Here is an 18,036-nt window from a genome sequence, read left to right on the forward strand (position 1 = left end):
ATAGTTTTCCTCCCACAGTCCAAAGACATGCAGTCAGGCCAATTGGACGTGCTAAATTGCCCCTAGGTGTGAGTGACTGTCTGTGTCTGTCTGTCTGCCCTGCGATGGACTGGCGACCTGTCCAGGGTGTATCCTGCCTTTCGCCCGAAGACTGCTGGGATAGACTCCAGCACCCCCCCCCCGCGACCCTGGCTGACATGTGGCTTAGAAAATGGATGGATGGATGGATGGATATTGTAATAGGTCTGCTCTGTGTTTAATATCCATGGTTTGGGGCTCAAACCTCCATGTTACTATATTGAGTAAAGGTTTGTAATGAAATCTTTTCTGTGTGCTGTCTGTCCTCTTTTTGTCATTGTACATTTCTTTTACTTATCCAGTCTGACATTTTCAGCTTCTTACACTCTTTCTTTCAGTCTCACTTACTCAAACACACACACACACACACACACACACACACACACACACACACACACACACACCATACACACTATACACACACATGCGCATGCACGCACTCGCTCACTCTAGAGATAGATGTTTCCTTATTTGTCAGGTTGCATTTATACAGGTGAAATCAGATCTAAGGCTAGCGCTCCTCCAGGATGTCTTGCTCAGCTCCCCTCTCTTCTTATCCTTCAAAAACATCTGCTTCTTTCTTTCATCCTCTATCCTCACTTCTCCTTAAAATCTTTTTCCTCCTCTTTCATAGGTCAGTGTCTCTCTCCTTCTGTTGTGAGTGTATCTAATCGTAATATGCTTCGCTATTGAAAAGAAACGATGCTTGGACAATGCCACTTTCATATGAAAAACATTTTGATTTGAATGTATGAAAGGCTTCAGAAATCCTGTGTGTGTGTATGTGTGTGTGTGTGTGTGTGTGTGTGTGTGTGTGTGTGTGTTTTATGCTTACTTTTATGGCCAGCACAAGAGGAATATAAATATTAGTTACATAAATTCTGGTTGAAGTCCACAATTTACCTCCCTTTTATCATGTAGCGTGTTCATTTGTTTTCACGATGAAGTTTCACAGCATATGATGTGCGTCTTTCACAGTATATTGTATGTATATATTTTTTATAACAGTACTCTGTTGTTTCTGTACAGTGTGTACAGTATATGTATGTACAGTGTATGTACAGTAAAATAATTACAAAAAAGGTTCACATATTAATGCTCATGTGCATAATGATCATGTAGACCTATTGGCCTGCTATATTTGCTGGTATCTCCCAGCTCTCCAGAGGCTTTTCCTATTTAAAATCTGCAACAAGCAAATGTTTTACTACTGCGCAGCTTACATGCAGACAACATATTTAACAGGTATATATATTTTTACTTTGTATATTGCAGAATAATTTAGTAAACATTTCCACTAAAAGGCAAAGAAGCAAAGAACCCTGAGAGATGCCAAAGCACAGACAGGAACAAGGTGACTTACTTTCTCCACAAATTATGCTAGTTGTTCTTAGATGGAGAAGTTAGATGGAAGGAATGCAAGGCTAAACACATGGCTCCAGACCAGTGTCATATCTGATCCTGTGGAGCCTTGTGCCACTGTATACACCCTCTTTCACACTGCAGTTCCCATGGCCCTGCAGATATCTTATCAGCAGTTCTCTCATCCTTAAAGGCATTGTGGGGTTATCACTAAGATTTTATATTTTCTATAAGTAGACTAATGCTGCTGACAAGCAACCATCTGTTTCAGTGCTGTTGAATACTGTATAAAAACACAATGTAATATATAGTTTTAGCTGCTTTGTTTAATCAATAAAACAGCTGCTAGCAGTTCAGAAGCCAAGGCTGAGAGAGCCAGTTGCTTAGTGTTTGCTAGCAAAGCGCTCTCCGCTGGGATTCTGAGGCGATAGATGAATGCTCCCTGTGCCTGGCTTGTTGCTTGCAGCAGTGGGGAAGCAGTTGGTGCTTCTGCTCTCTCAGTATGACCTAGTCTGCTTCACTGACTCACTTAGCCAACACCTGCTGATCTCACCCATCCAGGCGCCAAACAGCACCATCTTAACCGCCCAGCTGCCTGTGGCTCTGCCAAATGAGCTAGCCTTGTTTTCCACTGGAAAACATGTATGCTTTGATGGAGTGATTTATGTGAGCAGGTTGGGGTAGAGATCCTTGGGAGGCTGGAACAATTGTGAGGAAACGTTTTTGCGTTGACTTGATTGGACTGAAAGCAGGAAAATCATACACTCAAGGAGTAGTGGTCTGCTGCTGGAGAAGGCCCTTGACAAGTTTTGGCACAAGAAGTATCACAGCTCAGAGAAGCTCAAAAATATTTCAGCTGCGTGAGACATTTCATGCAGTAGAACACAAGTTCTTGTCTCACACAGTTGAATTGTCTTTGAGCTTCTCTGAGCTGTGATACTTCTTGTGCCAAAACTTGTCATGTAAGAGGACGACTTTTGGTACTGGATTATTGCACAATCCACTGCAAACAATGACTTCCACAGACTTTCCGTCTAAAACTTCTTAAATTCCTCCAGTTAATGTCTGGAGTACAAGCAATAACACAAGAAAAACAACGTTTCTAGCTAGTGAAACATAATAATTAGCTAACATGCAGTCAAAATAAGTGCTTCGGGGATATCTTAATCTGGATCTCATCTGGCTCTTCCTCAGCAACATCAAAGGGCTACACATAACAGGGCTTCAAATAATGGGGCTTTTTAGTGGGTGTGACAGTATATTGTTGTGCTCAAATGCAAATTCAAACTTTTCTCAAACAGTGTTTCCAATTCTTTCACCACTTTTACTCCAGCTGTATCCTTGCAACTGTGAAAGGCAAAGAAAAAAACTCTTTTATGTCAACTATGGAAAAAATGTTGATGATGGGTTTTCAGTTGTATATGTGTATGTATGTCAGTAAAACATCACTAAAAACATTTCTCCTTGTGACGGAAATGTTTTGGGGGACTTCTCAGCTATGCTAGCTTGCATAGATTTTTGTTGACAGGCTTGTTGTTGGGCTGACATTGTTGACAAAGGCACCACTGGCCTTATTTTGAACTCGACTTGCATGGGGTGTTGCATTGGGTTGGCATGGCCAAAAGTATGTGGAACCACCCACATGTGCTTATTGAACATCTCGTTCCAGAACTGTGGTCATTAATATGTGGTTGCCCCTCTCCCCTCTGCTGCCACAGTGTTTGTCTACAGAGATTGAATGGCTCTATGCTTGATGTTATGCACTTGTTAGCAATGCCTTTGGCTGAAATAGCCAAGCCCACCAATTAGAAGAGGTGTCCATATTTTTTTAGCCATGTAGAGTAAGTCTATGTTCCCACCCACATTTAAACCAGATTCCTCATATTGGCCCCAGACGTATATACGTACAATGTGCTTTAAATGGTTCTTTATAGAAACTTTTGAAAAGGAACCTATAAAGCACCAAAAAGGGTTCTTCTGTTGTAACATGCTTGACATCGTAACAATGGGCGAATGCTTTTTGAGGCATGTAGAACCATTTTCATGAAGATTCTTTGAGTGTTCCTGGTTCTGTATAGAACCATCGTCTTAACTAAAGAACCCCTGAATAACCACCGTTTTTCAGTGTGTAGGCAACGTAGCCATAGTTGGGTGCAAGCATATATAAAAGCTTTCCAGCAGTTCATTCAATCAGTCAGCTGAAGCCACTACTACAGAAAAAACATGTGAAGTCAATTATGCTAATTATAATAATTGCACTAAGCAACAGTACCTTTTGTACACAATAGTGATTGCAGTAGTGTAGCCGTGCATAACTTGTGACAGCAGGTGCTGCCTTTGCTTTCTCAGATGCTGCAGACCAATTTCTTCGAGATGCAGAATTGCTCTCAGCTAAAAAAAAAAAAAGCTACTAAAAGCCAAGTTTTACTTTCATAGAAAAAGTAAGGAAATAAAGATTACAGGAAAAAGCAGTGCAAGAAATAAGAATAATTCAGCTGTCACAACCACTACTTACTTTCTGAGTTACCACTAAGTGTCTTGACTGGATTCTTGAAGCCTCCCATCCTCTCGTTTGTCCCTGTGGAGCCTAGCCTTGTTTAGCTTTCATTAGAAGACCCTCAGTAGAAAAGTGTTTCCTGATAAGGTCCAACGTTTTTTCAACAGTTTATAGATCCTGACAGCTGGATTAATCAAATCATGTGGAGACTAGTATGCCTGTATAAACAAAATCATGTCCGTGCGCACAGATGTAATGAGGGACATTTGAGAGGAGTATGAGGAGAATCAAATAATATCAATTGACTCCTTTTCGTTCAGCAGATGTTTATGTTGATTTTCATCTGTGAATCTGGGTCATGCAACTTTGTCCATTTATGGACAAAGTTAGAATAGCTCAAAAATAAGCATTTTAAAAATAAAAGTTACATATACAGTACTGTGCAAAAGTTTTAGGCATCTAAGCACATTTTTGAACAATTTACCTCAGCAGTGAGCTTATCACAATATACGTTAGAATAAAGTAGTACGCATAATTCAAATAAACATAAAAACAATAAAAAGAAGCAAGAATTTCTTGGGTCCATTTTTTTCCTTGACACCTTCACAGCCACCACAGAGACTTGTTAATATCATCAATTACATCATGAGCTCAATTTAATGCAGCACTGATTGGTCAAACCAGGAGTTGCTTTTTAATTACATATAATACTCGGCTTCCTCGAGTAGAGGTTTAAAAATGGTCATATATGTATGTATATACAACCATTTTTTAAACCTATATATATATATATATATATATATATATATATATATATATATATATATATATAATGTGTGTGTGTGTGTGTGTGTGTGTGTATGTATGTATGTATATGTATATATAACCATTTTTAAACCTGTGTATATATATATATATATATATATATATATATATATATATATATATATATATATAAAATGTGTGTGTATGTATGTATGTATGTAATCATTTTTAATTAATATTCTATACATTTCGTTTATTCAAATATGAACACTTTTCTGAGCAAATAAACACAGACTACACAAATAAATAGATTTTGAAAATGTGTCTTGGGTGCCTAAGACTTTCACACAGTACTGTGTATTATTTATGTATTGTTTTAATCACCTATCATTAAGTAGTCATTCATTTTTGCAGTTAATACATATATAACAATGTTGTCGGAACAAAACCTTGTTTTACAGTTTTTGACCTAATTTAAAATGACCTGTTGCCCTTGGCATTGGGTTAAATTTCATGATGAATGGACCAAAAAAATGGCTCAAAATTACTTGGAGAAACGTCGGGTTCCTTTGACTTACTTTAAAAGTAAAGTAGGTTTTTTTCCTTCTGTAAAATTACCATTTTGGAGATACGACAGCACCAATATATTACCAGTGTTACAGGTAAGCAGGATGTCTAATTTCACTTGATTTGTCCTACCTGGGGTCAGTTGTTCAGATGTTTACCATGCAAACATATGAATAGAAATATATTTCACTCTACAGTTTAGGCTTGCAAAAAAGAAATATTTTGATATTCACTTACTCTTGTGAATTAATTGATTAATAAATCATGAATCTACTTAAATGTGGCCTGTAAATATGAAGAGCTGAACTGAGCAGTAAAATCTCAATGTTCTAACAAACCGAGGTGCTGTTGACCAAGAGTTAAATTAGCACCACGTAGTAAACAATTAAAAATTACGCAGATTACAAATAAGTGATGGGTAGATACATTTTCAGGATGAGCGGATGGTATCTTTTTTACATGAAGACTGTGTTTACAAATAAAGTTGTATTTTGAGCTAATTAGCAGCTTGGACATAGTTAGCTAACTAATATATGTAACACTGACAGGATGAGCTGCTGAATGATCAGTAGCATTTCGGGGTAGCCTGCTGAATATTTAACATTTTTAAACAGAAATTGCAAAAAGCCTAAATACACTCACCGGCCACTTTATTAAGTACACCTGTTCATAACACAAATAGCTAATCAGCCAATCACACGGCCGCAACTCAATGCATTTAGGCATGTAGAGCTGGTCAAGACAACTTGCTGAAGTGCAGACCGAGCATCAGAATGGGGGGAAGAAAGGTGATTTAAGTGACTTTGAACGTGGCATGGCTGTTGGTACCAGACGGGCTGATCTGAGCATTTCAGAAACTGCTGATCTACTGGGATTTTCACGGACAACCATCTGTAGGGTTTACAGAGAACGGTCAGAAAAAGAGAAAATATCCAGTGAGCGGCAGTTGTGTGGACGAAAATGCCTTGTTGATGTGAGAGGTCAGAGGAGAATGGACAGACTGGTTTGAGATGAAAGGCAACAGTAACTCAAATAACCAGCTAAAATCTCTGAGGAATGTTTCCAGCACCTTGTTGAAAGTCTGCCACGAAGAATTAAGGCAGTTCTGAAGGCAAAAGGGGGTCCAACCTTTTACTAGTACCTAATAAAGTGGCTAGTGAGTGTATATCAAAAATATTTCTTTTCTGGTGGTTGAAGCCCCTGTGGAAAGCAGTCAGACTTGCATATGTTGCATGTTACTATCCTTTAGTTTAAGAAATTGTTCCCAGGATTTACTTCCTTTTAAATATGCTGTAATTGTTATTTTTCCTTTGCTCTCTGATCACAAATACAATATTAGTATCAGTCGCTGCCTTTTTGGGTTAAATTGTTAACTCTAGGTTGGATATCACTTTGAAAATGATTCAAAATAATATTCAGATTTAGATTTTCGCATTTAAATTTCTAATTCTAATTTGCATTCATCTAACACAATGCCCACCATGGGGCAGTCGTGTGCTGGAGGTTAGGGAACCGGCCCTGTGACCGGAAGGTTTCCGGTTCGATCCCCAGAGCCGACAGCACATGACTGAGGTGTCCTTAAGCAAGACACCTAACCCCCAACTGCTCCCCGGGCGCTGCGGATTGGGCTGCCCACCGCTCCGGGTGTGTGTGTGTGTGTGTGTGTGTGTGTGTGTGTGTGTGCTCACTAGTGTGTATGTGGTGATTCACTGCACGGATGGGTTAAATGCGGAGGTGAAATTTCCCTGTTGTGGGACTAATAAGGGTCACTTAAACCTATTCAAATAGGAACTGTTGCTTATTGGATATGAAATAAAACAAAATTGATATTTTTTATCTTAATATCATTGACCAGGCTTTTTTTTTTTATTTGCTTAACGATTAAACGGTTAATCACTTATATCCCTACTAGTGATAGAAAGTACAGTAGCACACAAAGCTGCATTTCCACATACTGCTTCATTTCACTGCCCAATATGGACATGCACATGTTCCAAATACTGTGGAAGCAAATTAGTTTCAAGAGTTAAAGGGGACAAAACCAGTGTGTCTGAATAGATCACCTGCAATATGTTATGAAAGTTATAGTTCTGTGATATATGGAACCTGGCTCAGTTCAAAGTTAAGTGATACAGTGTGAGGTGGAGTTTCAGAAAGAACTATTTCCCCTTTTTTTGTTTGGGGAGTGGCTCAAGTTGAGCTGATATGGCATAGCTTCAAAAGACACATGTAATTTTAAAGCTTGAGATACTCTATCAGGAAAACATGAAACAAGTTGTGACTGAGGGTAATTGCCAGCTTTGGGCTGTGTAAAGTTTCTTCAAGCCTTTAAAGTCCAGCGAAATGCTGGAAGTGCTTATTGGTGTAAGTAATTGATTCCAGGTTTTATCAAGCCTATGAAAGGAACAGAAGAACATGCATGACGACTGTTTTTGTATGCGATCCATTTAATGCTGTGCCTTTCAGAGTGCAAAGCTGAGAGTCTGAGTTACTTACACGCTGTAGACAGTAAAATATTCATGTACATGTGTCATGAATGTGCTGGCATGACATGGTAGCAGCTCTGGTGATGTTTCACACACACAGCCTCTCGAATTTTGTTCATTAAAGTTTATTACAGCATGCTAATTTCAGATCATACTTTGTAGCAGTGCTTTTCTGGTTCATTTACTAGATGGACATATTTTTAGTCATGTTTCAGAAAACAGAACATAAGCATGCATACAGCTTACTGTCCAGAGAGCCCTCCCAACTCCAAAATACCATGGACTGTTTCTGTGTGGAGCAAACGCTTCAATAAATGCAACATCTGTCCATACAAAAGCAGCTTTCTTGAAACCGCTGATGTAAACACCAGACAGGCTAGTGGTTAAAGGTTCAGGTCAGTCTTTGTGAATGTATACTGTTTTGCTCTTTACCACCATGCAAAGTCTGTTTTAGCTCCACAAACTTGCATATGTAGGTCAGTGCATTAAAAAAAACCTGATGAGATTTGATTTTGGGTGTTTCTTTTTAAGTCTAGATACCACCCACAGATAAGGCGAGGCATGTAATTTAAACTAGCATCTTTTAGCAGAAAATTATTTAGATGTAGAGTGGCTCCCTGACTGGTCCCACACAACCAAAGAGAGCAGAATGGTTTCTTTTTGCTGCAGTTCAAGCAAAAATCCCCTTGTGATTAGATGTGTCTTTATCCCAGCTGTGGTGGTTTGGCCAATTCACTCCTACTACAATCAAGCAAGCGGACAACCTTGAAGCATGCTTGCTGCTGTGCTTGGTATGAATGGGGGTTTACCCACCCCACTGATCTTTTAAAAGGATGCAGAGTCTTTGTACTAGTTGTTTGGCCCCTTTGCAGAATTATTTCACAAAGAGATTTGGAGAGTCTTTCTTGTTGTAATCTTGTGCCAGAGTATTTTTTTCAAATTATATGACACATGGTTTGAGCAGAAGGGAAAATCTTTGTGCTAGCTAACAGCATCCTTCGCCTGTGTAATGCAGATCAATTTACACAGAGCCATGATCTTTGCCAGGTATTTCGAAGTAGTTTTAACTGGCGTATGTGTGTTGTTTTTTTTTTTTTCTTTGCAGGCTGCATCCCTAGCACTCTGCAGCTTGGGACATGTCTACACAGCCATAGGGGACTATCCCAATGCACTGGCCAGCCACAAGCAGTGCGTCCTGCTTGCTAAACAGTCCAAGGACCAGCTTTCTGAGGCGCGAGAGCTGGGGAACATGGGTGCCGTCTACATTGCCATGGGGGACTTTGACAATGCCGTCCAGTGTCACGAGCAACACCTGACCATTGCCAAGACTCTTGAAAACAAACGGGAAGAGGCACGGGCATACAGCAACCTGGGGAGTGCCTACCATTATCACCGGAACTTTGATAAGGCCATGTCCTACCATACACATGTTCTAGAACTGGCTCAGGAGCTCAACGAGAAGTCCATCGAGATGAGGGCCTATGCTGGACTGGGCCATGCTGCTCGATGCATGCAAGACTTAGAACGGGCCAAGCAGTACCACGAGCAGCAGCTGACCATTGCAGAGCTACTGAAAGATCGAGCTGCTGAGGGAAGAGCATCATCCAATCTAGGTAAAAGCTTTTTGGGGTTGGTTTGATGGGTAAAGGGTAGAACAGCACTAAAATATGTACATAAGTGTACGTAAAATGCACGTTTGGAGGAGAGACTAAAGCTGTAGTTCTGTATTCTTATTTGGGCTGCATGATAATAATAGTTTTTATTTATATAGCACTTATCACGCCAAAAGTACTTTACAGACAGTTAATGAAACATAGTTAAACGAGAAATCATTAGTATTTATTTAGAATTAGATTAAAATGAAAAAGATCAAATTTGAAGATAAATACAACAAGACGTAGAGTTTTAAATAAATGTTAAGTTAAAGAGAGATGTTTTTAGATGCATCTTAAATGAGCACTGAACTTCTTCACTGTCTAATAAAAGGTGGATTTGAGTTTTACAGGTTAGAAGCATAATAACTGAAAGAGGCCTCTCCATGTTTCCTGTATTTAACAGAGGGTATTTGTAGGCCAGTGTCTGCACATCTTATGTGATTATGTGCTGGAACATCAAAAGACAGACACTCTGTGGTGTAAGCAGGTGCTAGGTCATTTTGAGCCTTAAAAACTAGTAGCAGAACTTTAAAATCTGTCCTGAATGTTACAGATAATGGGAGTGAGTCCAGTAAGAACAGCATTACAGTAATCAAGTTTGCTTATAACAAATGCATGAACAAGTTTCTCTACATCGCTCTGAGGGAGAAAAGGCCGAACTTTAGTGATATTTCTCAAATGATAAAAAGCTACTTTAGTGACTGTTTTTACAAGAGGAATAAGATCACACCCAGGTTTTGTACTTGCAGGTGTTGGTATATGAAGCTCAAGAATCAAGTTTCTCATAAGTCATTTTTCTTTTCTGTACCAGTGATCAGCATTAACATTTTTTCCTGATTTAATTGTTGAAAATTCTGCGACATCCACTGAGAAATATCTGATACACAGCTAGTCTGTCTACAGTTCTGATTTTCAGAAGGAATATAAATGTATAGCTGGGTGTCATCACCATAGCTATAAAAATGTATACTATGCTTCCTAGAGCAAGCATGTACAAAGAGAAAAGCAAATGCCCTACGACTGAACCTTGCGGGACTCACAAGAAATGGCAAATCTTTTTGATGAATAAAACCATGAACTGCCTATTACTTAAATATGATTTAAATCATTCTAAAACTGTGCCTGACAGGCTGACCCAGCATTCAAGATGCTGGATTAAAATCTTGTGGTCAACAATATCAAAAGCTGCACTAAGATCTAATAAAATCAAAATAGAAGGATTTTGTGCATCGGTGTTGAGCCTGAGGTCATTCATAACATGATAGAGAACAATTTACAATAGTTAAAACATGATTGTGAGCACAATCAAAAACCATCTTAAGGAATGACATAGGAACAGGGTCGAGATCACATGTAGATAGTTGTAAGTTGTAAGCTCTGAATAATTATTAACAGAGAAAGATATCATTACTGATTATCAGGAACATTACAGTACCTTGTTTCAGTCAGCGGAGCTGTACTCTGTCTTATCAGGTCTATTTTATTTAATAAAGATAATAAAGATAAATACATTGTGAACTCTTTGCGGGTTTTAGAAGATAAATCACCATGAGACGCTCTAGAAGAGGGGTTAGGGTTAATTAGTCGGTCTATGGTGGATTTTGATTATGGTGGTCTATTGATTATGGAGAGGTATGACTGTCTGGACATTTTCATAGCGTTATTATAGACCGAGATCTGATCTTCGAGAATATCATAATGTACCTGCAGTTTAGTTTTCCTCCATAATAGCTGTCATTTCCAACAATTTCTATTAGTATTTCTGCATTCATTCATGGATTTTTAAGGATGTGTAAGCTTTATTTCCTTTTTACTGGAGCGAGAATGTCAAGGGTTTCCTGTAATCTAGCACTTAGATTGGAGACCAGATCATTACAGATATGGCCAGTTCCTACATTGGCATTATACTGCTGCATTTGAGATAGCAATAAATATTATCCACCACATTGAAAACACTTTAATGAATCCTTGACGTGGTTAAGGACTGGCCCTGGCATTATTTTGGAACAAGCTTATTTGTGCTTGTTAAATCATCTAAATGCTGTGATTCATCCAAACATCCAGAAAACATCTGTGGTTGGTCAGGATATTTACAATAGACAAGATCTTCTTATCCACAGTATTTTTATTTATTTATTTTTTTCTTAAATGACACATTTACTTCATTTCACTTATACTGCCTAAACTAACATTGTACTACAAATGCTTATAGTACATGTCCTACCACTTTACATTTTAAGTTTTCTACTCTTGCTGCAAAAGTGTCTTATAATGGAGGTCACGTGGAAGAATCGTATTTATAATATTGTAGTTGCTTTTTATTTCTTATTTTTAAATGCATATCACATTTAAAACTTTTGAGAGGTTGGTATTTTGGCACAGTATGGTCACTAACATCCTTATAACCTACTTCAAAAATAACAAAATCAAATCAAATGAAATTTATTTGTATAGCGCTTTTTACAACGGATGTTGTCACAAAGCAGCTTTACAGAATTTTGTCTTTACAGAAAAGACAAAGTTTCAACAGAACTGTAAGAATGTACAGAAACCCCCTGGTGGGCAAGCCAGGGGCAACAGTGGCAAGGAAAAACTACCTCAGAATTGAGGGAGAAACCTTGAGAGGAACCAGGCTCACCAGGGGGGACCCATCCTCCTCTGGTCAAACTACCTACAAGTGATTATACTACTAATATTAATAGCAGTAATATTGGTATTAGGAATAACTAGGAGTCTATGAGAACATCAGCGCGAGAACAATACCGCACATGACTTCACCCCTTGTTTCAGGAGAGGTTCTGGTGGAAGTGCCTCACGCATAAGACCCTTGAGACCCCACAAGGCTCATGAACAGTTTTTCTTCTCGATGTCCTCCTTGACTTTGGGAACATCTGCATGTTAAACAGCCACTTTAGCTTGTCCTGCCCTGCTTGCTTAATGAAAACTCCAAGCAGTTTGTCTCCTGCTGCAAATGTTTTGAGGCCGCTTGCCAGTTTGATGATGCATCTGTAAGGTCCTTCTAAGGTCATTACGTCATGGCAAAAAGAGAGGAGTGCCATCTTGTTGTTTGACAAGAAAAAAAACATCTATCCTGGCCTTGGGCAAGGAGAAGCATTAGTTTTGTCTTTGTGTTGTTGGAGTACAAAGTGGCAAGCTGCTTTGGTGGCAATGTCCTTATCTGTGTCAGAAGCTGTTAGGAGGAGCATCCACCTGTCTGCTGCAGTAACAGTGAAGACATGTGCACACTGAATTGCTGTGCACTTTGACAGATGACCAAATTAAAATACACACAACATTTAGCCCCTTCATTATGTCATTTATTTCCCCCAGGATCATTTTAGCCTGCCTCTACCATTTATTAATAATTCATAGAATGTACTCTGCACCTCTCCCTGCATGTATGTCCATGTTTCTTTAGAACTGGGCTCTCTCTTGCCTTTGCAGTGCCTGCCCTGGCTTCATAATAACTCACCTCAGCTTGTGCATTATGATAATGAATTATGCATGTTCCTTTCCGTATCTTTGACAGTGCCTAGTGGCTTATTCATCTTTGGAACAAGGTCCTATTAGTATGAGATGCCTTGTTTCCCCACAACAGCGTCACACATAATGCCTTGCAGTCCTATTTTTTTATTTTTATTTTTTTTATGGTTGCACTTCTACACTGTCTGCCAACTTTCACAAGCTTTGGGGTTAGTTTTAAAGCCTCATTAGCCCTTGGATGACATCCTTTGCTCTTCCCTACAGGAAAGCACCAGAACATTATATTAAAACATTAAAATACTCTAGTTTCACGCGGTCTTTCCATTAAGGAGAACCAAGTGGCTCTGAAATAGCTTTTTGCAAACAAGCAAAGTTTCAGTTGAAGATTTATTTGCAACTTAGTTACAAGTTTAGGTTTAATGAAAACTTGCTTTAAACAGGCTGACAAATGAGTTTTCCTTTACTGTATTGCATCTGTAGGTCTCTGTTCATAAACTAGCCAATACAAATTTGCTGTAAAATCAATGTTTTATGTTGAACAGACACTCCCAAAATTTTATGCTGCTGCACTGATGTTGAACTGTGTGCTGCACTTAACAGGTCGAAATTGTGCTCTGATTGGTTTTTCTTGCTTCATGCTTCTTTTGTTTTGACATGTTTTTATACACACACAAGACAAAAGTAGCGACAGATTTCATGTAATGTAGTGGAGTAAAAAGTAAGATATTTGACCTTGAAATGTAGTGGAGTGGAAGTAACATGTCATCCAAAATGGCAAAACTTCAGTACAGGTACACGAAAAAACTACTTAAGTACAGTGACGAGTTACTTTTACTTAGTTACTGTATCACTGTACATAGATATGATGCATAATGCATCTGCATGCATATATTATTCATTATTAGACTGGCTTGAGGTGTTACAACAGGGAAAGAGCAAATATACAAGAAATAAACATTGCATTGGAGAGAAAATTTGAGAATACTTAATACTAGTGAAAATCTGGCCATGCAGCTAATTTTACTTGACCAGAAATCTTAAAATAAGTTGGTACCAGTCTAGAAACAGTTGTATTCTGATGAATGAAGGTTTGAAATGAGAAAAAAATGCTGCTATTTAGATAAAATTACTTGGTGTCAGACTTGCTACAGCACAGTAATAAGTGAAATGCGCTGAATATAAGCGCAAAATTCTTAAGTTTTTTTGCATTCCAAATTGTGGCACGCTGACATAATTAGTGTACGGAACAAGCAAATAAATCACTACTAATTTAAGTGGGAATTGCTTAGTACTAGCGGAGTACAATTGTATTGTTACTTGAAACAAATTGACTTCACATGGATGTGGCCTAACATCATATTTAATTTACAACTAGTCCCTAATCTCAGAGCATTCATCTTAAAATGGAAAACTGAGTTTACTGAAATCACAACGAGGACTGCATGTGAAATTTCCATTTCCAGAAGGGGAAAATATTTCTGAATTAAATAAAACTACCTGTAAGAGTGAATGTAAAAACCGTAAACAGAAGTCACTCAGTACAACAACAATTTGTTGAAAGACAGTGCAAACAGAAATATAAGCACAGCATTGCCATTGAATAAAAAAATTATATATTTTTATGTCTCACATGTGATTCTTATATCAAGCAGTTGAGCTTTGTTTGTGTCACTGAATCTTGAAACAAGTTTTTTTTTTGTGTGAAAGAGAATGGTTACAAATTAGTTCTCTATCATAGCTTGTTCTAGCAATAAATTGTTCCTTTACTGATTTGAACAAATTTTAAAAATTTTCTTACTAATTGAGGCATAAGAGACGTTCATGATCAATTTAGGAATATACAATGAATTCAAAGCAGAAATTAGTACATAACTTCTAAAACAAGATAATTAAGGTCATATTTCCACACCTAAGATTTTAAATCTTGGCAAGCACAAAACAAATTGCAGTGTACCCTTGAGGCAGACAAAGAAGGTACACTATATTTCCAAATGTATTCAGTACCCATCCAAATCCTTGAATTCAGGTGTTTCAGTCACTTCCATGGCCACAGGTGTGTAAAACCAAGCAGCTGGGCATGCAGACTGCTTCTACAAACATTTGTGAAAGAATGGGTCGCTCTCAGGAGCTCAGTGAATTCCAACGTGGTACCGTGATAGGATGCCACCTGTGCAACAAGTCCAGGTGTGAAATTTCCTCACGACTAAATATTCCACAGTCAACTGTCAAAGGTCTTATAACAAAGTGGAAGCGATTGGGAATGACGGAAACTCAGCCACGAAGTGGTAGGCCACGTAAAATGACAGAGCTGGGTCAGCGGATGCTGAGGCTCATGGTGCACAGAGGTCGGCAACTTTCTGCAGAATCACTACAGACCTCTAAACTTCATAGCTCAAGACCAGTGTAGAGAGCTTCACGGAATGGGTTTCCATGGCCGAGCAGCTGCATCCAAGCCTTACATCACCAAGCGCAATGCAAAGCGTCGAATGCGGTGGTGTAAAGGGCAGCCACTGGACTCTAGAGCAGTGGAGATGTGACTAATCACGCATCTCCATCTCGCAATCCGAGTCTGGGTTTGGCGGTTGCCAGGAGAACAGTACTTATCTGACTGCATTGCGCCAAGTGTAAAGTTTGGTGGAGGGGTGATTATGGTGTGGGGTTGTTTTTCAGGAGGCTTCAGCAGACCAGGAGATTTTGGACAATTTCATGCTCCCAACTTTGTTTGAATAGTTTGGGAAAGGCCCCTTCCTGTTCCAACATGACTGCGCACCAGTGCACAAAGCAAGGTCCATAAAGACATGGATGAGCCAGTTTGGTGTGGAAGAAATTGACTGGCCTGCACAGAGTCCTGACCTCAACCCGATAGAGCACCTTTGGATAAATTAGATCGGAGACTGCGAGCCAAGCCTTCTCATCCAACATCAGTATCTGACCTCACAAATGCACTTCTGGAAGAATGGTCAAAAATTCCCATAAACATACTTCTAAACCTTGTGGAAAGCCTTCCCAGAAGAGCTGAAGCTGTTATAGCTGCAAAAGGTGGGCTGACATCATATTAAACCCTATGGATTAAGAATGGGATGTCATTAAAGTTCAAATGCGGATGAAGGTAGACGAGCCAATACTTTTGGAAATATAGTGTGCCATGCCAATGACTGTTAGTACATTTTTTGCGAATCCATAATAGCATTCCATGATAGGCAAAATATTTAGTAGAAAGTGAAAATATCATGGATCTCACTAACTTGACACATCTTTCAGTAAAATAAACATCACGTTTGGCTTACGTCTGAAAAAGTTAGCAGCGAACTCTCCATATAGGTTCTCCATATAGAATCTGTTTGACTCACAGTGTGCTTTACTGGTGACTAATCAGACCAAAAGAAGAGGACATCTAGAGGACATATCTTAGGTTGTTTCAGAATAAAGGGGTCCATTCATCTATTTCAGTGTGCAATTAAAATCTAATATTTATATATTTATATATCGTATTTCAGCACTACTTATACCTTAAATAGAGGTAGCTCCTTTTCTTTGAAATGAGACCTTACAGTTACTGTAAGGCTGAGAGGTACAGTAGGGGACAAGGTCATGGGTTATGTTTTCACTTAAATGGCAGTGGTGCATTTTAAAGTCCTTGGTCACTCTCAGAAAACATTTTACTTTTTGAGGTACAAACTCTGTTGCTGTGGTGGTAGTTTCAATGATGCATCCTCAGTACCTTCAGTTATGGTATATAATTGCACAAAGTTCCGTTATAATTATATTTTATAAGTTGTATGGAGTCCATGCATCACATCTTGAGTTCAGCCCATTTTATTTTATTATAAATGTGCACTTTTCCTTTTGGACCATGCTGAAAATTGAAATCAAAAACAGTACAACAGCAATATATATATATATATATATATATATATATATATATATATATATATATATATATATATATATATATATATATGTATATTAGATATACTAAATTTAATGTGTGTTACACCACCACCTCTTTTTTTAACAATGCTTAATAGTCATTTGGAGTGAAGACGCACATAAACTTTTAAAGTGGAATTTTTTGCAATTCCATTGTTATACAGGCTGTCATCTCTCCAACCCTGCGGGTACTTTATTGTTGTATTTTGCACAAACTTTAACTGGGACATACAAAATGTGGCTTGACGTCATGTTGAAAAAATCATGGACATCCCTGAAAAAGAAAGCATCTAAAAAGGCAGCAGTTTTCCAAAATGTGTTGAGCATTAATGGTGCTTTTACAGACTTACCATCCACTAATGCCTTGTCTCTGTCCCAGCACTGTTTTTACTCAAATGCAGGTAGAGTAGATTAAGAAATGACTGCTTTCTGTTTTTGTTTGCATTTTACCTGCTGTCCCAAGCTTTTTTGTACATTTAAGGGTACATTTACACTGTTTGTACCATGGGTACAGACATTTACCTTGACAGTGTCCTTTTTTCTGAGTAGTGTATGAAAAACACGTATTACATCTTCCCAGCATAGACTGACTTTATATTCATACCACATCTGTTGATGCAACTGAAAGCCCATAGTCTGGTCTGATTTCAAGTATTACTGCCAAACCTGGCACGCATTAGCCATTGCAGTTAACCTTGAAGCTAGCCTTAATTTAAAAAGAAGGACCTCTAATTGCACTTGGCTACTTGATCTCTGCTCTCAGTGCTAAAGTGTGCACATGCCAGGCCAAAGGGCTTTGTCACAACATCTTTTACTATTACCTATTCAGTCATTCAAATGTCTGCCCTATTACTCACTTGATTCAATGAATATTTATAAGGGCACTTGACAGCTAATGGCATGCCCTCCTTCCTCCCTTCCCTGTTTTGAAGATTAGAATTTCCAGGCTGACCGGAATTGGAGTTTTTTTTTATTAACGAGGCATCACTGAAACATTCTGCTGATTGAGTCTTGTGATATACAGTAATGTAATTAGTTATGCCTTATGCCCTGCAGTGCTGAACACAGTATATTTAGAAAAGCTTTCTATGTTCCATTAAATGGGTGTAACAGTTAATGCAGAGAACACTGCTGCAGCCTACTGCTCCTGCTGCTGGATGAATTCTAGTTCCTGAAAATGTAGTTATTCAGCTCACAACTTACTTTTAATATT

General features: G+C 38.5%; 1 protein-coding gene across 2 annotated transcripts in view; it reads left to right on the forward strand.

Moving 5' to 3' along the window:
- The window catches only part of LOC108437402 (tetratricopeptide repeat protein 28-like), a 156,922-nt gene that overhangs the window by 87,453 nt on the left and 51,433 nt on the right, over positions 1–18,036 (forward strand). For both annotated transcript variants that reach the window (XM_017714482.2, XM_017714483.2), the window contains exon 5: positions 8,861–9,368. In XM_017714482.2, the coding sequence (XP_017569971.1) occupies positions 8,861–9,368 (508 nt within the window). The remainder of the gene's footprint in view (positions 1–8,860; positions 9,369–18,036) is intronic.

Source organism: Pygocentrus nattereri, chromosome 20, assembly GCF_015220715.1.
Source record: "Pygocentrus nattereri isolate fPygNat1 chromosome 20, fPygNat1.pri, whole genome shotgun sequence".
Lineage (NCBI taxonomy): Eukaryota > Metazoa > Chordata > Actinopteri > Characiformes > Serrasalmidae > Pygocentrus > Pygocentrus nattereri.